Here is a 21,384-nt window from a genome sequence, read left to right as displayed (position 1 = left end):
TCCTTATTTTTTTTATTGGTGTTTTGTTTTTACTTTGAAAAAGTTTTTAGATTAATGTTCTTTTCAATTACATCTTTCAACATTAGATTGATTTGAAATTGAGTTTTTTAACCGAGTCCAGATCTTGGATTTTACAGGTTGCGGGTTTTAGAAATTAACCTAAATTTAGGATGTTCCTTTGGGCTTGTTTGATTTTCTTTCTTTCTTTTAGCTCATGTGTTTTAAGTTTCACCATTCAAAATCTATTCATTTGAAGACCAAGCTCTATTGTTTTTTTTTTATGTTGGATTTTTTATTTATTTTCAAAATAACTCGGGTTATCTCAGGTTTTTTTAGTTTTTACTTTTGTTCTTTCATATTTGATTGATTGGAATCTTAGCTTCATCACCTTTCTTATTGTTTTAACCTTTCTTTTTTTATAAGTTTCCATGATTCTTTTTTTTATATATAAAAAAAACTTGAGTCGCCTGAGCCTTTTTATTTTTAGCAATAAAAAATATTTTGATCTTCAGCGTAGCGAGGCCTCACAAATCTAATTTTATTCTAAAATTAAAATAAAAAAGTTAAAGATAAAGATAAATATGGCAAACACACTTAGGTCTAGAAGGATCGATTTGCACATATGACATAAAAGAAAGAGTTTGGGCTAACACACTTTACTTTTTTAATGGGTAGAGGACACATTATCCAAACTAATGTTTTTATAGAAAGGATGACGTGCCGCTTCTAGTGCATTAGAAGTCGGAATTTGAATTTTCATATTCAAAAAATCTAAAATTTAACTTATTTTAATCTAAAATACCGTAGAAATATCTATAAAGCCATTTTCAAAATTAAAACACTATTTATTCCGCTTAAAAGTCATAATTTAAATTGAATCAAAATAAAATTCATGAATTTTGATCTATTTTTCCTAGCATACTAACTTTCCTGAACTCTTTTATTTAAAAAGAACTCATTGATATCAACATTGATCTTTTTATTGTTGGAATGTCAATAGTTGAATGCTTTTTATCTTCTTAATATTTTTTCCACTACCTTCTTTTTTATCTCTTGACATCTATGGACTTAAACATGAAAAAATAAAATTTATGATCAAAATATAAAAATCTAAAATAGCAGGGAAAAAATATACATAAAATGAAAACTCAAAGACTAAAAAATAGTTTTCTACACTTTTTTTTTACAATGAAAGTGAAAAAAGGTTGTTTTTTAATTACATCCAAAAATTTTATTTTACAACATTAAACTTTAATTTAACATCAAATCATTGGACACTTCATATATACGAGAGCATGTAAAGTAAAAAAAAAAATCAACATATAAAACGATACTAATATAACTTCAATGTTGTTTCGGGGAAAATTAAAAATTCATTCATGCAGAGACGTTTGGCAAAATAGATTGGGTGTCGTTTATTGTTTGTATGATGTGGCAGAATTAGGATTGGTGTGTTCTTTTAGGGTGCTAATATGTAAACCCATAACTTCTAATATGTCCAATTAATTTATGGTCTTCCTTCGCCGGAAAAAAAAGGGGCTTCGCCGGAAAAAAAAAGGGGGGGGGGACCATGTGACATTGAATTTGTACCGACAAGTTGCCTAGTTCATTAATGACAAGTCGCAAATCCATCAAGACATGTCGTCCAAAAACCACGAGAGCTGGCTCGCATTCTGCAGTCTGCGTTCTGCTTTTGAGCCCGTTTGGCTCTGTGGCTGAGGCTGCGTTTTATTTAAAACGCAGTTCGCAGCTGTTTGATTAAGGAAAAAATTGGTTTATTGTTCACTGGGCCCCACTGAATTTCTGCGTTAGCAACGCACGAAAGGAGAAGCAGCCATTTCTTACTTTTTTTTCCGCTGTTCACGTTAATTGCACTGTTCATTGAACAGTGCAATTAACGTGAACAGTGCAGTGATGCACTGTTCATGTGAACAGTGCAAGAGAATTGCACTGTTCACTTAAAATAGTGAACAATGCAATTCTCTTGCACTGTTCACTTGCACTGCGTGGACACTTTCTTTTTTCTTTTTTCTTTTTTTATTATTAGTGTGTTAAGTTTTTTTTTAACATTTAAAAAAAACTAGTTTGGAGTGAATTTTATACATGATAATATTTTATCTAATTTTATTACACGCTAAAAAATTATGAAAACTGTAGTTCTTGTCGGATGAATTTTGTACGTAATGGAATTGTAGATAGTTTAATAGAACAATAAATTTTTTTATATATAAAGTATGATTTATTTCATGATGTTACCGCAATAGTTAAATCCACAGTATTTAAATTAAAAACCATCAATATTAATATATATTTTTAAAAATTATTTTATAACCTCAATTTCAAAAACATTCTTAACCAAACACATTAAACTACTTTTTCTTCAACCTCAATTTCAACCACAGTTTTAACCAAACACCTATTTTTTCAAACCAACCACAACTAAAAGTACTTTTTATAAAATAACTTTTTTCAAACCACAACCACACACACTCTTTGGCAGGTGCAAAGTAAACGACAAGTCGTTGGGAAAGTCTCTCTTCTTGTGATGTCTCTCACTTGTTTTGTTTATTCCAAGTAAAACGACACCGTTATAATTGATTTAAAAGTTGAAACAAATAATCTCCTCTCTCTCAACAGTTTACAACTCATGCCTGCTTCAGCACAATAACATCAGTGAGCACCGAAAAGAAGCAGCCGCAGCAGCCATCGAAGCAAAGCCTTCAAGGCTACAGCAAAGAGGAGCGAAGATTTAATAAGAAAGGAATGGGAAAGAAAACGAAGAAAGTAGGCAAAGGTAAAGAGAAAACAGAGAAAAAAACAGCAAAAGCCGAAGAAAAAAAAGCTCGCAGAGAAACCAAAAAACTCTCTCCTGAAGATGACATCGACGCCATTTTGGTAGTTCATTCTCCTTCAATTATTTTATTTTAATAACCATCATCATCAAATTTATCTTATTTCGCTAAAAAAATATTGATGATTTTATTTATAGCTCAAGCGTCAATTATTATTAGAAGAGATGATATCTTTCGTGTTTTGACAGTTGAGTATACAAAAAGAAGAAGCTAAGAAGAAGGAAGTCCATGTGGAGGAGAATGTAGCAGCACCGTCTCCTCGATCCAATTGCACGGTAGTGACTCTTTTCTTCAGCAATCAATCTTGCCTTTCTATGTTGAAATGTTTATATTTTGTGTTTATTGATTGGTGTGCGTAGTTAAACATTAATCCCTTGAAAGACACGGAATTGATACTCTATGGAGGTGAATTCTACAATGGTAGCAAGGTTAGATCTTTTAACTTAACTTTTTTTTTCCTTTCTTTTTCTTTTTTTAAAATTTCGGCAAGGATAACATGATGTGATTGTGGATTGATGTAGACATTTGTGTATGGTGATCTTTATCGTTATGACGTGGAGAAGCAAGAATGGAAGTTGGTATCGAGCCCTAATAGTCCGCCTCCACGGAGTGCTCACCAGGCGGTTGCTTGGAAGAATTATCTTTACATATTTGGTAAGTGATGAAGTCTGAAAGCTTGATTTTATTTATATGAAAATATTTAAGCTTGATTGCTTTTGTTCATTATGCATGTTTAACTGAATTTATTTGTTGTTAGGTGGTGAATTCACTTCCCCGAACCAGGAGCGCTTTCATCACTACAAGGTGAAGCTTTGGTCATCTGTTTTCCATTATATATATTGGCAAATCTGTTTTGTTAATAGCTCACCTTGAATTCTGATTTGGTTATATTTATTGTTGTAGGACTTCTGGATGTTGGACTTGAAAACAAATCAATGGGAACAGCTAAATTTCAAAGGCTCTCCAAGTCCACGTTCAGGTCATCGAATGGTTGGTTCAGCTCTACTTAAATTCGTGCACTACTTATTTCAGTAGTAGGGGCATCATCTTTAACTTTTATTTGTAGGTTAGCTCTTTTTTTTGTCCTTTTCATTTTCCTTATAATCAAGGATGTATGAAACTCCTTGGATTTTGACTTGGCCAGAAACTGGGTATGAAATTGAGTTTTGGTTAATTTCTTATCATACATTTACTTTGTCTGTTATTAATGTAATGTTATTTGTATCTAGAGCAATGCTGATTGAACATATTAATGAGGTTTTGATTTTGGATCATGCATTATTTATGATAGCTAAAGATCTTGAAATGACATCAGGTGCTAAATATGGTTGTCACTGTGCTGATACAAAAGCCCTCTCTTCTTTTAAGAACTATCTCACTATTCATCTTGTTGCTACCGGATTATCTTAATAAACAAATCTTAGTATAGTCTGCATCTCATGTGTGTTTTCCCACTTTGGGGTTCTGCTGCAGGTTTTACACAAGCACAAAATTATTCTTTTTGGTGGCTTCTATGACACTCTCAGAGAAGTGAGGTTGTGATTTGTTTTTGCTTCATTGAACAATTTTCTTGTCAGTTAATTATTAGCTCATGCTATCTGTGCTATCTGTCAGCTTGAATTAATACACTCTTCTGCACATCATTGTGAGGAATTCTCTGCAGAGGCCTGGTTTCTTTTGACATATTTCTGTTCCTTTAAGTGCTTGTAACCTGTTTATTGTTTAGTCTGTTTATGATTATTTTGCATGGTTACCTTGCAACGGAAATAAGCGAAATAGCTTCATAAACTTTTAGCAACTTACATTGCATGATCTGCCGTCATGCTGCTAGCCTCCATTGCGATTATTTTAAAGGATGCGTGCAGGCAGGGTCAATGTAACTGCAGAATCTATAAAGAATCAAGTACGTGATAGCTGAATTAAGTTAGAAAAGTGGCTTTTGTTCTACATGCTGCTTAAGTTGGGTTGAAGAGAAATAGGTTGGCGTGTTTGGAGTTTCAATGGTCGTTGAAAAAGTTTCAACAGAAGTTATCTAGAAATCTTCTTTAGTTGAAGGGGCATCTTGTTGATACCATTAACAATTAAGCCATATATTGCAGATTCTTCATTTATGAGAATGAAGTATTCTATATAACAACTCACTGTACAGGATTCTATATGTATCTATCATAATTTGATATGGCACATGCTCTAATTATAAACAATTCGCAAGATAACTTGATTGTTTGTAACTTATAGATCTCAATATGATAGGTGACTCCCATTTAAAGTCCTGTTACTATCATCTATCTTATTGGCCACACTGTTAAGTGCTCATCTTTTTTTCCCCATGAAAATTTCATAATTCCAACTGTAGAGGATCGTGCATGTTTCACTTGACCTCAAGATTTTGACAGAAAGTGGCCAGATCAAGATCCCCAGGCTCTTTGTAGTCTTTTTTTTTTTATTATTATAAAATTATTGTGGTTCTGATTGTTGTTTGCAGTGCGCTATCGATGACGTTAATATGAAATTGAAAACTGATCAGTTTCATGTTCTTTGGTCGGGTTTAATTTTCCATCTGAAATGTAATAACAATTTCTTCAAATCTGTCAATTGATCCATAATTTGATGGTTGATGGAGCTTTTCTTTCCATATCTGCAGGTATTATAATGATCTACACATCTTTGACTTGGATCAATTCAAGGTGAATATATTTGGCTCCTCATTTGCTGGACACCTATTGTATCTAAAATATAATTAAAAAAATTGTTCATATCATGCTTTTGATTTTTTTGTTTATATTCTTTTGTTTTTATGCTAAAAGTAATGTGTATTGGTGCATTGTAGTGGCAAGAAATAAAACCAAAGCTTGGAGCCATGTGGCCAAGTGCACGGAGTGGTTTCCAGTTTTTTGTTTATCAAGATGAGGTAATTCCAAATGCTACTGGGACATGCTTTTCATCATATTTAATTTGCTTTCAAGGTGATATTTATCTTAGAAGACAAGCATAATGTGAAATGTCTTGAGCTTTACATAAAATGAAAATATTGAAAAAGTTTCTTGATTTATTATATAAATGAAGAAATTTGGAAGAAAATGTGCTTTGTGTGAATGTGTTGGGATAAAGATGCAATAGTTGGTTGTATTGAGTAGCACCTACTGGCATTTGAGAAAAAAATGAAGTACAGTGCATAATTCTGAAACTAATGTTGAGAAAATATGCAGAAAGAAAAAGATTTAAATTGCAGAATAAAGACAATTAATGTATGTAAGTCCTAAGAAAGTAAATTAAAGATGTTTGCTACCTCATTTTCATGAGTAGGATTTTAAATACAAGTTGAGATGAGTATAAAGATCAATGCCAGGTTCTTTTAGTATAGATTTTTTCCCATTCACCCCCTTCCATATCTATAATTGCTGGAAATGATTAAAAATTTCTCATATAGTTTCTTTGTTTAACTGTTGTTAATTGGTTGTTGATCTGTTGATACTTATAATGTGTTTTGCTAGCACTGAAGACTGATAGCCTTGAAAACAAGAATCTATTGACTGCTTGATTTCATATATCCTTGTTATGTTATCATGGATTTTCTATTAACACATCATGCACGATGTGTTATATTGGGTGCTTTTTCCTTGATATTTGTCCTTGTATGAATTTGGGGCTATTGTTACTTTCCCAGTTACAAGGTTGAGGGGTAGAGCTGAATACATTTTGCTGAATACTTTTCATTGCAGGTTTTTTTATATGGTGGTTATTCCAAAGAAGTTTCATCTGATAAGAGCATCTCAGAGAAAGGAATTGTTCATTCAGATATGTGGTCCCTTGATCCTAGGACCTGGGAATGGAACAAGGTTGATTTTTTTTCCTTTTCCTTTTCTCCAATAGATCAAAGTTTCCCTTTATGGTGAATGTATATTGTTGTCCTTTTATACCTTTTTTTTTCCTGGTGATAGGTAAAGAAAAGTGGGATGCCTCCTGGTCCTCGTGCTGGATTTTCCATGTGTGTTCATAAAAAGCGTGCAATGTTATTTGGAGGTGTAGTGGATATGGAAATGGAAGGTAAATTTCTTTCTTTGTGCACGTGCTTGTAAGTAAGCTACTATTTGAATTGGCACTCCTTCTACCTTTTTATCAAGCTCAGTTTGGTCTATCTTCTTCCTTTCCATTATTTATTTTTCTGAAATTCTTCACCATCTTTGAATCATCCGTGCAACGTTTGTCTACAATTTGAGTAACTCTAAATCCAAACTTTTATGTTTTTCCATGATTTTTTTGTCATAGACACGGTCCAACCTCCAAACATGTTGTGAATGTTTTCGGGCAGCAAAAATGCATGTATCCTGGAAAACAAATACTATCTTTTCTGTCATTAATTTGACACCTTTTTCTGGAATGTTCTTTCTTTGCCATTCTCATTCCCTTTTGTGAAGCTGAGTTAACTAAGCAGGGTGATGACCTCCACCCCTATTTATGCTTGAAGAGAGGCAAGGGGCCATCTAGCAGTATACCTAGATACAAGCTATTGATATGCTGTTTAAGTAAATGTCATTCGATATTTCTTGCTTAATTGAAACAACCACTTACAATGAAATGAATGAAATCTGCTTGTTCAGCATCTGCAGTTATCCTGTTTTAAAACATTTAGATTTCAATCTATACTCGCTAGCCCCTCTTCATACTTTTGCTTTTCCCATATTAGTCATTGTTTTCTTGTAATTTTTTTTTTTATCATTGCAGGTGATGTAATGATGAGCTTATTCTTAAATGAACTTTATGGCTTCCAATTAGACAACCGTCGCTGGTAATCTCCATCTTAAGTTATTTTCAATTGGTTGTATTAGTTGTTTGCAATGTCCTTTTGGACATATGCACTTGAAATTTTTTGCAGGATATATCTTGCTTATTTGACAAGAACTCAGTCACCACAATGCACAGGCTCAATCAGAATAACAAATTATGTGCTCACATCATAATATCATAATAACGTGGAGGGTTGCAAGATCCATCCCCCCACCTCTTGCCATGAGACTGTCCTCCCTACTCTGTATATATGTATATTTGATTATTCTGAAATAAAATTAGGAAACAAAATTAGCTTGTGTGGCATATGGAAACAAATACATCATGTAGTGCAGTGTATTTTCTTATAATCAGATGCTGCATTTGCATATAGGTATCCATTGGAGCTGCGGAAGGAGAAGTCTACAAAAGATAGGGTACGTTCACACTCATAACTGTAAATGATGCTGTTGACAACATAACTGCATATAAAAATCATTATGTTCATGCTTGTTCTCAAATAACTGTTGGTGATATTATTTTTGTTGTCATAAATGAATAAGATTAATCAAGGATTTGCAGTAGGATCGTGAAATTAATGAAAGCTTTATGTGATATCTTAGAGGGAATTTGTTTGGTGGCTTGGATCAGGCTTAGTGAATAAATAGCCCTTTTTTGACCTTTACATAGGATGCTCAAATCTTGACACTTGTCCTTTTCTCTGCAATCACAAACCAATGCCACTTGTCACTTAATTGTTGGACAACCACCAATCTTCCTTATTGATGGCTAAATCCTTTCCGCTACAAATAATCCCTTGCTTCTCTATGATGGGCTTTTGGCTCATTCCAGTCTTTTTCTCGCTATACTTTTCTTACAGCCCCCCGAACTCTCAAGCCATCCACAACATCAATAATACACTTAGCTAGCAGTCACTATTGCTCTGGGCATTGTGCTCACCTACTAATTCACAATACTCTGATTTGCAACAAGTATATCCTCAACTGCCAAAATTTTGAACTCTTCAGGTATTGGTTGTTCCCTGTCCTTCAATTCTAATTTCCAAAATATTTGTTAGCTAATATCACAACTATTGCTCTGGGCATTGTACTCACCAACTAATTCACAATACTCTGATTCGCCACAAGTATATCCTCAACTGCCAAAATGTTTGAACTCTTCAAGTATTGGTTGTTCGCTGTCCTTCAACTCTAATCCAAAATACTTGTCAGCTAATATCACACTGCAAAAATCCATGAATCTATTCAATTTTTGCTGCTTCCTATTTGCTGAAGTGATCCTCCTTATTTCTGCTTATTATAATCATGTTTTTATGTTACCTGTGAATTAATAACTTATAATTTGTCAATTTTAGATGACTTCTGTTGTAATCTGCTTTGCATTGGTTCTTTGCAGTCAAAAAAGAGTTCCGAACAAAGGACTACTAGTTTTGATAATAAGAAATATTCAAATGATATAGGGGAGGAGCCTACCCCAAATGATCCAGATGAGAACCTAGAGTACCATGAAGAAGCAGAAAATATAGAAAGCAGCATTGATGAAATATCTCACAATTTGACCAGAAAAATTACCGTAATTGATGGCAGTTTGTCGGCTGCCAAATTAGATGGGAAACCTGGAACATCTGAAGCTAAACAAATTCTGCAAAATTCTGTTTTATCAGAGGTTTGTCATGGATAGAGTTGGTCCACTTATGCACCTATTCATGTCCAATTGTTGATTTATTAATCTAGTTTGAACTTTTAGACAGTGAAGCCATGCGGACGTATAAATTCTTGTATGGTTGTGGGGAGAGATATGTTGTACATATATGGTGGCATGATGGAGATTAGAGACCAGGAAATTACACTCGATGATTTGTATTCTCTCAATCTCAGCAAACTTGATGAGTGGAAGTGCATTATACCGGTTTGTGAAATTTCTTCCCCTAGTTCAATTTGTTCAGACTTCAGATGATATCCTTTTGCTTTCTGGAATTCAGTGTTTCATGCCATTTGCATGCTGGATTAGTTATTGATCCTTGTAGTGAGCACCTCACCTTGGTTGAATTTGGCTCTACTAAGCTATTGTTTCTTTTTACAGGCATCTGAATCAGAATGGGTTGAAGCATCAGAGGATGAAGATGATGACGAAGATGAAGATGCAAGTGATGGCGAGGGTGGGAGCGATAGCAATGATGAGACTGATGATGGCGAGGATGATGACGATGATAATGATGTAGAGGTACTTAGCTTTCTCATGCAGCAAAATCAAATGAGCAACTGCTCTTCCTTCCATCCTTCTTCACCTCGTTTTATGAATGACAGGAGGATTGAATTCTAACCTTGTTCAGCCTGTGCAATTTTTTGTCCTATTTTGTCTCTACACTCCCTATTGCCTCTCCTCTGTTCGCTTCCATCCAACTTAAATTAGAAGACGCTGATTTAATGATGAATTTGACATTTGACATGAACTGCAAACTATCCTAAAATTATACTTCATCTTCGAATTTAAGTTAATATCTTCCCCCTTTTTTCCCTGTATGCTGTAAACTATATCTAAAGAGATACAAAATCTATTGCAATCTAATATGTTTTCATTAAAAAATTTGGTTCTACGTATCATGCTTGTGTGTATGCAGGTGTTTGCCTTTGTTTGAGACATCCATGCAATAACATGTAAATGTGTGCATATGCATGTGTGTGTGTTGTGCAAGTGAAGAAGAGAGCTGAAGATATTTGCTATGAAAATATCCTTTTGAATTTAATTTTATGTTGTTGCTCACTCGTTCAACTCTCCTTCACTGTCAAAAAGGCTAGAAATAATGGTTCTGGATCACTTCAAGTGGGAGATGCTGTTGCTATAATAAAAGGTGAAAAGAAAAATCTACGGAGGAAGGAGAAACGGGCCAGGATAGAGCAGATCAGAGCCAATCTTGGTCTTTCAGATGCACAAAGAACACCAACGGTACTTGCTGTTTTTCTTTTTTTTTTTGTCCGCTCCTTTTTTTTTTTAATAACTGTCATTTGTTTTTGAAGCCTGGAGAATCTTTGAAGGATTTCTATAAACGTACAAACCTTTACTGGCAAATGGCAGCACATGAACATACCCAACACACTGGAAAGGTCTGTTCCCTTACCTTATAAATTTCTAGCCAGTTTAGGTGGATTTTTGTTTAATCTGTTGATGTTGGATTTGCTGGTTCTTCTACCCATCAATGACTTGTTCTGTGATTCGATAATCCATAGTTGGCTTGCTTGGTTCTTTAAAGACAAGTACCAAGTTTCAGTGACCAAACCATACTCTTGTTCACTTGTAAATAATATAGATATAATAGTTTATGTTGTCTTTGGTTGGTTAGGATTGAAACAGGGAGGCATATTAGACACTTTGATCCACTTGTTCAAGTAGGTGCCGATTAGTTTTTATTTGTTTCTAGTTCCTGAGAACCGTGGAGTGTGAGCACGTAGGTATGTCTCTGGCTCCATGTCTTCTCATAACAAATACCGGGCCTTTTCTGTTAAAAGAATGGAATTTGTTAAGATCTCGAATGAAGTGGCTGGAGGGAAAATAGTTTCATTAAAATGAAAAACAAAGATGGAAAAAGACAAATAGTGATCGAGTCCTGCTACCAAAATTAGAAGAGGATTCCTCTCCTGCAAACCATGAACCATGCTTCTTTAGACTCTTCCATGCTCGTATACACTTGCATTCACATATGTGACATCTGGAGGTTCTTAAGTATGTGCAACATAAATTGTCATTTGCGTTGCAGGAGCTTCGCAAGGATGGTTTTGATCTTGCTGAAGCACGATACAAGGAACTTAAACCAATTCTTGATGAGGTAATCCTTCCACCTTTATATCCCAGGGTTTACATTGGAGTCTGCCAAAAGATATAAGATCTATTCACATTTACGGCCTACATGATGTTGTATTTTTCTTTTGTGTGCGCTCAGTTGGCTATATTAGAGGCGGAGCAGAAAGCTGAAGAAGCAGAAGAGGCTGAAACTAGTTCAAGAAAGAGAGGCAAGAAGAAAAATAAATAATATACAGCTTTTCAGTAGATGAATTTCAGCTATAATTTTTTTTTGTAAAATGCTGTCACAGTGATTAAATTGCACTTAAGAATGCATTCATCATTCCTACTTGCACCGCGCTTGTGCTCGAATTCAAACAAACCGCAGTGATATTGAATTTCTTTGCATGCAGGCTCTGTTGTGTGATGATTAGTGAGTTACTAGTTAGGTGGTTGCGCCATGTCACCTGTTAATTATTTTTTAACATAAAAAATATTAAAAAAAAATAAAATTCAAGAGTTTTGAATGTAATATCAGATCCAAAAGCTTCAGATTTCGGTTTGATTGCACCACCGAATACAAAAGCTTTGGATCTGACTGGGTTGCAAAATTCAAATGACTTGGACCTGATCTTAATAATAAAAATAATAATAACAATTGATTTTACTATTTAAATCAATATTATTTTTGTAATAATATTTTTTTAAAATTTAATAATAATATTAAACTTATTTGATTTATGTTTATATAGTTTTTAATCTTTTCAAATATAAAATTTATGGTTTTTCTTTGATAATAATAATATTTTTTTAAAATTTAATAATAATAATAAACTCACATTATTCAAGTTCTTATAGTTTCTTCAAATTAAATTTATGATTTTTCTTTAATAGCAATAATATTTTTTTTTCAAATTAATTAATGATAATAATAATAATTTTTAATTTTATCCTTTAAAATCAAATATATGGTTCTTTTTAATACTAATAATATATTTTTAAAATTTTTTAATTAATATATTAATAATAAAATTATAATATTTATAATACAAATATTATTATTATTATTATTATTAAAAATAATAATATTTTAAGGCTCATGAGACGCCCGATCTAAAAGCTTTAGGTCTGGACGCCGAACCCTACAGCTTTGGGTTCGGGCCGAACCCAAGAGCCCAAGGTCTGGATGTCGGATCTCAGAGCTTTGGATCTGGCTGCTCTGCCTGACCCAGGCGCCTAGGGTATGATAATCATGTCTGATCCCAGTGTCAGATATCTAACAACTATGTCATGCCCCAACTCCTAGGACAAACAACCTTCTTATGTCTCAGTAAAATCTGAACTGATAATTTTATCTTTAATTATTTTTTTAATATCAAATATATCTAATAAAAAAAATAATCTTTTCCCCACCGCATGTTTAACAAGTGTTTTTTAATAAGAACAACTCTGCTCTAATCTATAGTAATTTTGTCTAGGTAAATGAAGAGGTACTGCTATTTAGTATATTGTATAATTCTACATTCTACGAGAACTCAAATTTCAGTTATGATTTTTACCGCCACCTGCTTCTGATTTATTTTAGTTTATTCTCTTGCATAAAAAAAAATCAACTTGAAAGAAGCTGCCATTTTTTCTCCTGTGTTCTTGGGGGAGGAGTTCGCGAAACTCAAACCTATCTGGATGCTCTGAGCTGGCCACTTCACAGCAATTCCAGTGTTGTTGTAGATCGGATTCTGCCTTGTCATGTAGCAGAACACCGGCAATGCTTGGAAACCATGAGGAAACTTGAATGGTTTGTCTTTATCAGTCAAGGACACTCACCTAATGAATTGATTAAATTTGCGTCAGTCTGGAATTACGCGAATTATGGAGCTTGGGTATTCTCCTAGGCTAGAATCCAATCATGTGATGCATCATAGAATCTACTCCAAATCTTTAATCATGATATATCAATTGCCACTTGAATCAAACGAAAACTGCAACCTCCCTGCTCCTTCCTGACACCAAAGCCTCTCTTTTTCAAGTCAGAAACGGCCAACAATGACCTAATTATGAGGAATGCGTGCATTTTGAACGAGGCTACGATGGAATGGAACTCATTTCCTAGCATTAACTTCTGTGCCGCGAGCCTAGAGGTGAATATTTAGATAGTCTACTCGGGCACAAAACCGGCGTCAAGCCAAAGGGCTTCCTAGCAGTAGCAATTCCTCATTTGCTCTTTTGACTGGAAAATACGGGAGGCTATTAGCTATAGCATGTGCACCACCACAATCACAGCAGTGGGTGAAATGATGGATGGGAAAACTACAATTACAGCCCTTAAAAGAAGAGCCTCTCTTCTACCGCTTTTGCCTCCCAGTGCTGGCAATGCCACGTTCGTCCCCTTTCGGTGTCTAATATAATTTGTTTAAAAATATATTAAAATAATATTTTTAAATTTATTATTAATGTTAATACATTAAAATAATCTAAAAATTCAATAAAATTAATTCAAAATAAAAAAATTAACAAAACAGTGGTGTCACTGCTGCTGCGTCATAGTTCGTCTTTTTAACTCTCTCTAAGTACTGACAAAATTTAACACTAACATTCAGTTTTCTTTTGTTTTTGTTAATTTCCTCTTTTAATATACTTACTTTTAGTACCCGCTCGTCTCTAAAAAGAAGAACCCACTGCAGCCCTTGAGGTTCCATTAAAGAATCTGCAATATCTTCACGCTTGAAACTCCAAAGAACAAAAAAACTCTACATCACCTCTAGGGTTTGAAGGTTACTGATCTGAAAATATTATAATACAAGCACAGTGATCAAGATTCACGGTTGAAAGCAGGAGCATGGGATTTTTTAAACCTAAAGTGTAATCTGCTTTAAGGAAAATTAATGCCCTCATGACGGCGAGCCTGTCACTCTACAACATTCTGATAAGAAGTACCGGCCACCATGGCTAGATTAATCAACTTCTTCTTTTAGTATAAATTAATAAGATTTAAGGCCCTAGTTCGCTAATTTCTTGAGATTTAATATGTTTAGGTGGAATCTTGCAAGTAACAAGAAGAACCAAAGTTTTTGATCAAATCAAAGCTGTGCATGCGTGCATATTTCTATGCGGTAGCTAGGGTTGCAAAAGGGACACGAGCAGAGCAAGCACCTAGCAATTGAATTATTCTTTCCTTTTCTTTTATAGTTAAGCAAGGCTTCAGATCAATCAGAGGACGACCACGGTATCTTATGGTTTATTTATTAATTTTTGTAGAAAAAAATAATATAAATTATATCTTGAAATCTTACTCTAACAGTTTAAACTATTAAATTGAATCAATTATTTAATATAATATCATAGTCTTAAAGATCAAGCGATCATGAGTTCGAATCTTACCATTCCTATTTATTTTATAAAAATTAAAAATAAAGTATCATATATTAGAATATCATCTAACAATTTAAATTATTGAATTGAATTGGTTCCTTGACATCCTAGCAGCCAATATATATACAAAAATTATTTTTCTTCTTATAAAAAATATAAGTTCAATACAATTTAATTTTTAATTATTATTAATATCTTTTTTTAGTGGTTATTGACTCATATAATCCTCAATCTACTTTATTATGTATCAAATGTTCTATTAATAATTACGGTTTGAAAACACTTTAACCATATTTGAATATTGTTTTTTGATTTTAGAAAAAGATTTTGCTTGACCATGTGGTAGAACAGGACAACTATCTAGTAGCTACTAATTAAAGATAATTTAAAAAAAAAAACATATTAATATTTTAGGACCCACGCTTATTGTTATAAATAGATTAAAGACTCATTAATTTGGTGTTTGTAGTAAAATACGATCGGAAGTACAAAAGGTATCAATTTAGTATTTTTAAACTCAAGTATATTATTACCAAATACACAGCAACGATCACCACGCATGGATGCCAAGCGTTTCCAGATACCATTTTGGTGGAATTTCGTCTTATTTTTATTTATTTATTTTTTTAAAAAAACTTAGGAAGACCGATCTCTATCAGCTATGACTATAAAATTATAATAGATCTTCCAAAGATTTCAAAGTTGGAACTACAGAAATAATAATTAATTTCCCAGAATTCTATATATATATATATATATATATATATATATATATATATATATATATATATATATATATATATATATATATATATAGTGTGGTTGTCGAATCTAGTGGGTCTAATTCATTAAATTTTGTCTTAAAACATTGGATACCGAAAATAATTTGACTATCTTAAGAACGACTCTAAATTAAAGCTTGAATGCGTGCAGCAGTCAGCAGTGGAGTCCTGGCTTGCACCCATACCAAATATATACTCGGACTTATCTCATCAATCCATCGAGAGGCATTAAAATATTTAATTTTTGTTTTTCCAAGTTTTACATGCCAAATAGTAATTACAATTTTTTATATTTAAAAAACTAACTCTATTATTAATAATAAAAATATTCAAATAGGTAAATTAGAAAAGCCTAATAATACTGGATGCAAAAATAAAATAAAATTTTTAAACTCAAAAAATAAAATAAAAAAATAAAAATATTTAAAAAAAATATTTTCTTAAAAAGCTCTTGCATCAATCTTCTTGGATTAGAAGGAAATTATCTTCGAGTTCAAATTATTCATGGGATAGATACTTCTTAGTCAGAAATTTTTTTTCACTGTGAAACGTTTAACGTGATGATCTTTTTATACATGAACCACCCTATCATAAATCTATAAGATTTTTATTCTATTGTGGATCCAACCACTAATATTTTCAATAATAATAAACAATCAGAATTTTTTGTTGAGCTCTGATGCATGTTCTCTACGATCTCCAAACATGATAATTCAATAGCACAAAATAAAAACCACCAAAATCGTTAAACTTTGATATCAACCAAGATAAAGGAGCAAACTATAACATAGTATGTTACAAGTTAAAACCTTGAAAGACCAAGAATATTATAACCATAAAGAAACACCTAAAATATTTAATTTTTATTTATCAAAATATCAATTACTAAAAAGCTATTACAATCCTTTATATATATATATATATATATATATATATATATATATATATATATATATATGAAAAATGAAAAATTATTCCCTAGAAACATTAATTATTCTAAATAAAAAAATTCAAAAGAAATTCTAAAGATAAAAATTAAAAAAAAAAATATTTATTTCCGCGAAAAAAGCATGCATATATATAGCAGTGCTTATCCATCTACCTGTCCTATCTATAGGTTACTTTTTAATTATAGATATAATTGGACATTATTAATCAACAAATATAGCTAGATATTTAATGTTCGAGAAATGCATATATATTCAAAGGATTTAGTATATTGTTATGTAATATTTAAGGGAGAAAAAGGAAAATTAATCAGTCAAAAAAGGAATCTTGCTTGCATATTGCTTGTGATTTCTATATATGGTTCTCCTACAACCAAATCCCAACTATATAATATGACAAGACAAAGTAGTCCCCATGCATATCCCAAATATATATATATATATATATATATATATATATATATATATATATAAGCTACTTTAATATTATTAATCCAAACTACACAATTTCTTTAATTAGGCGAGACCTAAAGGCTAAAACTATTACTTCTTTCTTGTAACGCATATCCCCTGAATCAGGCAAATCATCATCCCTTTCATCACCCACAGTACTGATCAGTCCTCTAATATCTTACACGGATTCCCTTGAGTTCTCCATATAACCCCATCACACACACACTACCAGCACACACCATCCCTACATCGCATATAGTACTCGTCATATACATCACTAGCTAGAGCGCTAGAGAGAGGGAGAGAGAAAAATGGGAGAGGGGCTATGTCCACGACTGCCATGTTCATGGAAAAATATGGAGAAAGGTCTGAATGATGCAGTCTCAAAGACAAAGGTTGGCAAATACTTCAAGCTAGATGCAAGAAAGAGCACTTTCACTAAAGAACTACGTGCTGGCACTGCCACTTTCCTCACCATGGCTTATATCATCACTGTTAACGCTACCATTCTTGCCGACTCCGGTGGTACCTGCTCCGTTGCTGACTGCTCTGCTCCGGTGAACCAAACGGCTGGTCCAGACTGCATGCTTAAACCCAATGAAGGGTATCAAAGCTGTCTTGATAAAACCAAGAGTGACCTTATTGTAGCTACTGTTTTATCAGCCATGATAGGGTCATTTGCCATGGGAATTTTAGCAAATTTGCCTTTCGGCTTGGCCCCGGGTATGGGTCCTAATGCTTTTGTGGCTTATAATATGGTAGGGTTTCACGGTTCCGGGCCTATTTCATACAAGACTGCAATGGCAATTGTCCTGGTTGAGGGTTGTGCCTTCTTCATAGTTTCTGCTCTTGGGCTTAGAGAAAAGTTCGCTAGGATCATACCAAAACCGATCCGGCTCGCCTGCGCAGCTGGTATCGGGCTTTTCATAGCTTTCGTCGGCTTGCAAATCCATCAAGGCGTGGGCCTTGTCGGGCCTGATCAGTCCACGTTGGTGACGGTGACAGCATGTTCGAGCACAAATCCGGTGACTGGGGAATGCATTTCCGGCAAAATGCGGAGCCCAACATTTTGGCTTGGTTCAGTTGGGTTATTAATTACATGTTATGGGTTAATGAAGGAAATCAAAGGCAGCATGATTTATGGCATTCTTTTTGTCACATTAACATCATGGATTAGAGGAACTGCTGTGACATACTTTCCACAAACCCTACTTGGTGACAACAATTACAAGTACTTCAAGAAAGTGGTGGATTTTCACAAAATCCAATCCACAGCTGGGGCTATAAGTTTCACTAGTTTCAACACAAGTGGTGCCTGGTTGGCTTTTCTAACCTTATTCTATGTAGACATGCTAGGCACCACTGGCATATTGTACACAATGGCTGAGATTGGAGGGTTTGTGAACGAAAAGGGAAGTTTTGAAGGGCAGTACATGGCATTCCTTGTAGATGCAGGGTCTACAATTGTGGGATCTACACTGGGAGTCACAACAACTGCAACATATGTCGAGTCATCTGCCGGGATCAGAGAAGGGGGTAGAACAGGACTAACTGCCGTGACTGTTGGCTTTTATTTTCTTGTATCACTGTGTTTTACTCCTCTGTTAACTAGCGTACCTCCTTGGGCTATCGGACCATCACTGGTGATGGTCGGAGTTATGATGATGAAGGTGGTGAAGGATATCGACTGGGAGAACATTAAGGAAGCAGTGCCTGCTTTTATTACCATGCTTCTGATGCCACTAACTTACTCTATAGCAAATGGGATTGTTGGTGGCATTGGGATGTACATTGCTCTTAGCTTGTATGATTATATTGTGGGGTTGATGGCGTGGTTGATCAAGATGAGGGGAATGGTAGTGAAAGAGCGAAATCAAGTGTCTGCCACAGCTGGTGCAGATCTTGAAATTGAGGTTATTTAAGGTTATAGCAATGGTGTCTCCAGTTTTCTTAAGTGTGTATGTTTCATCCACTTCTCGACACATTGACGATGATTTTCAGTTTCAAGAGTGTTAACCAAGCATAATGTTTTTTGGCATGTAGACAAGCAGAGTTTAAAGACAACAATTCTTTTTTCTTTTTTTTTTTAATCTTTTGCAGTACATATCATGCCTCGAAGGAAGAACAAACAAATCATCATAATCCATCCAAAGAAAGAGAGAGGAACAAGGCCCCTTGTCCAAACATCAAGTACTATGCTAAACGTGATGCACGTCTCTAGTGCCTCGAAACATGGAAAATCAGTTCATAACAAAAATAAATAAATAAATTATGGGCATTTTAGTTCTGTAATTTCTAAAATGGCACCTACATCCAACAACAAACTTTGAGAAAACCATTTAGATAGTAGCCCAATAATAAAAGTTTGAAATTAAAAAATTTACTTTTTATGTGGTTTTAGATTCAAGTCTTGCATGTGGTTGCTCATATGATGACCACCAGAGGCTTATATGGTTGTTAACTTCAGAGCTTATGGGATTAGTTGAGGTACACGCAAGCTGGCCTGGATACTAACGTTAAACTAAAAAAAAAAAACTTCGAGAATGTTATACATATTAGCCACGAACAACGTATACCCTAAGATATTATTTGTAGCTCTCAGAATTAAATTTAATTACAATGGGCAAAAACAAATTAGAGAGGAGATATCTAATTTGAATTCTAAATAAAAAAATACTCTTCCAAAAATATTCTTTTTTTGTTTTCTCTCAAAACCCTACAACTTCTTTTTACTATCTATTTCTTTTCTTCAACAAAAGCTTTGGTTTTTTTTCTCAATAAAATTGCCTTCATCATATTATTTCATTACATTATTGTTTTGTTGGGTATTCCCTGATTTGTCTCGAAGTGAGAGTGAAGGTGGTGGAAAAAAACAAAGAAAAAAAGAAGAAATAGAAAGAGAGAAAGAAACCATGTAAATAAAAAACAATTTTTTTTTTATTAACGTGAGTGTCCAATCCAGCTTGCGCGTACCTCGATTAATCTCACGAGCCCTGAAGTTAACAACCATATAAGCCTCTAATGACCTTAAGGTTTGTGAGACTCGATTTGGTGACCTCTAGAAAGTAAATTTAGGACATAACGAGTTAAGCTATACCCCTCAGAGTTAAAATAGTTTCTTAATTGATGTTGTTGCGGTGTGAACATATCAAGGTATACATAGTGATAAGAACTAATTTTGGATTTACAAGTATGTGTTTCTTGAGTGGTATTGAAATATAATAATTTTTTATAAATATATATTTTTAATGGTGAATAGCTTATTTAAGAGTAAATGAAATAGTTTTATTATGTAAAAATTAGAATGAGAATATCTTTATCACTAAAAAAAAAATAAGATGTTGTCAATAATAATAATCATTTGTTCCTAATGTTTTCAATGTCATGCATGTTAATGTTGCCTGTTATCTTTATTATATTATGTGTCATGATTTATCATAAAATAATTTATAGATTCTATTTTCAAATTAACAAAGAGAAATGTTTTTTGTTTAACAAAAAAAATGATTTCTGAATTAAAAACAAAACAGTTAAGATTGCAATTCAATTTCATATGTATTCGAAGTAGTGTAATTGAATTTAATTATATGATTTAATATTTTATTTCAAATATAAACATTATAATAGGTCGTCAATTAAATTCAAATTATATGTGAAATTAATTTCAATTACAGATGTAATTTGATTCCAAACATACAATAAATAAATATTGTTAGAATCTTAATTTAAAATTATAATTAATGATAGCAGTTTTAATAAGCTTTCTTAATTTAATTGTTTAGAATTTTAAGGTATTGCATAAAATCTAAATGGTTAACGGTAATATAATTAATATTTAATTATTTTAGTGATTTAAGGTCCATGATCAAATTAATTTATTATAAGATACGATTCAAGTAAGATAAAATTTAAATTTTAGAGTAAGATTTTTTATTATCCAACTTCACACTATCAATCATAATTATTAACTCTATCGTTGAATGCATCCATTTAAAATTTTAACAGTGTTGTACAATTTTTAAATGGTTAATATTAATATAATTAATATTTAATTGTTTAGTAGGCTAACATCTATGATTAAATTAATTTACTATATTTATTTGTTTAAAATATATTTGGTAATCGATAAATGTTCGTGGCATGTGCGATGGAAAATATGTAAATCTCATCATCAGAAATTCTTTAAAAAAAATAAACATTTTCCCATTTTACTTAGCCTACCTTATATCTAGATCTTCATTATTATATATTTATCTCAAGTTTCACTATACTTCATTTCTTATATTTTATTAACTAAAAAAAGTAAAAAGAATGATTAAAAGGTTTGGAGAATTTTTGTTGCATTCAAGAATTCTAATGGATTGTTAAATTTTAGAAGAATAGTGTTTTATATTTAAAATTATTTTTGTGCATAAA

The 21,384-nt window shown here is 32.9% G+C and overlaps 2 protein-coding genes across 2 annotated transcripts; both read left to right on the top strand.

Moving 5' to 3' along the window:
- The first annotated feature begins 2,619 nt into the window (after positions 1 to 2,619).
- LOC133676352 (uncharacterized) lies at positions 2,620 to 11,829 on the top strand. Its single transcript, XM_062098018.1, has 20 exons — positions 2,620 to 2,895; positions 3,041 to 3,127; positions 3,212 to 3,280; positions 3,374 to 3,506; positions 3,610 to 3,656; positions 3,756 to 3,842; positions 4,326 to 4,387; positions 5,497 to 5,539; positions 5,683 to 5,763; positions 6,575 to 6,691; positions 6,794 to 6,899; positions 7,578 to 7,641; positions 8,014 to 8,056; positions 9,036 to 9,305; positions 9,387 to 9,548; positions 9,723 to 9,863; positions 10,434 to 10,586; positions 10,658 to 10,744; positions 11,395 to 11,463; positions 11,578 to 11,829. Exons 1-20 carry the CDS (start codon positions 2,764 to 2,766, stop codon positions 11,665 to 11,667), a joined length of 2,043 nt encoding a protein of 680 aa, XP_061954002.1. The 5' UTR covers positions 2,620 to 2,763; the 3' UTR covers positions 11,668 to 11,829.
- Positions 11,830 to 17,054: 5,225 nt separating this feature from the next.
- Positions 17,055 to 19,056, top strand: LOC133675584 (adenine/guanine permease AZG2). Its single transcript, XM_062097010.1, has one exon. The coding sequence runs from the start codon at positions 17,280 to 17,282 to the stop codon at positions 18,888 to 18,890; it is 1,611 nt and encodes a 536-aa protein (XP_061952994.1). The 5' UTR covers positions 17,055 to 17,279; the 3' UTR covers positions 18,891 to 19,056.
- Positions 19,057 to 21,384: the final 2,328 nt, after the last annotated feature.

This window comes from Populus nigra, chromosome 16 (assembly GCF_951802175.1).
Source record: "Populus nigra chromosome 16, ddPopNigr1.1, whole genome shotgun sequence".
NCBI lineage: Eukaryota > Viridiplantae > Streptophyta > Magnoliopsida > Malpighiales > Salicaceae > Populus > Populus nigra.
The sequence above is the reverse complement of the archived record's forward strand: the minus strand, read 5'-3'. Positions and strand labels throughout refer to the sequence as shown.

Coding starts and splice junctions, on each gene's coding strand:
- LOC133676352 (XM_062098018.1), top strand. CDS start 2,764: ATGGGAAAGAAAACGAAGAAAGTAGGCAAAGGTAAAGAGAAAACAGAG. Junction 2,896..3,040: donor ATGACATCGACGCCATTTTG/GTAGTTCATTCT, acceptor GTGTTTTGACAG/TTGAGTATACAAAAAGAAGA. Junction 10,745..11,394: donor ATACCCAACACACTGGAAAG/GTCTGTTCCCTT, acceptor TTTGCGTTGCAG/GAGCTTCGCAAGGATGGTTT.
- LOC133675584 (XM_062097010.1), top strand. CDS start 17,280: ATGGGAGAGGGGCTATGTCCACGACTGCCATGTTCATGGAAAAATATG.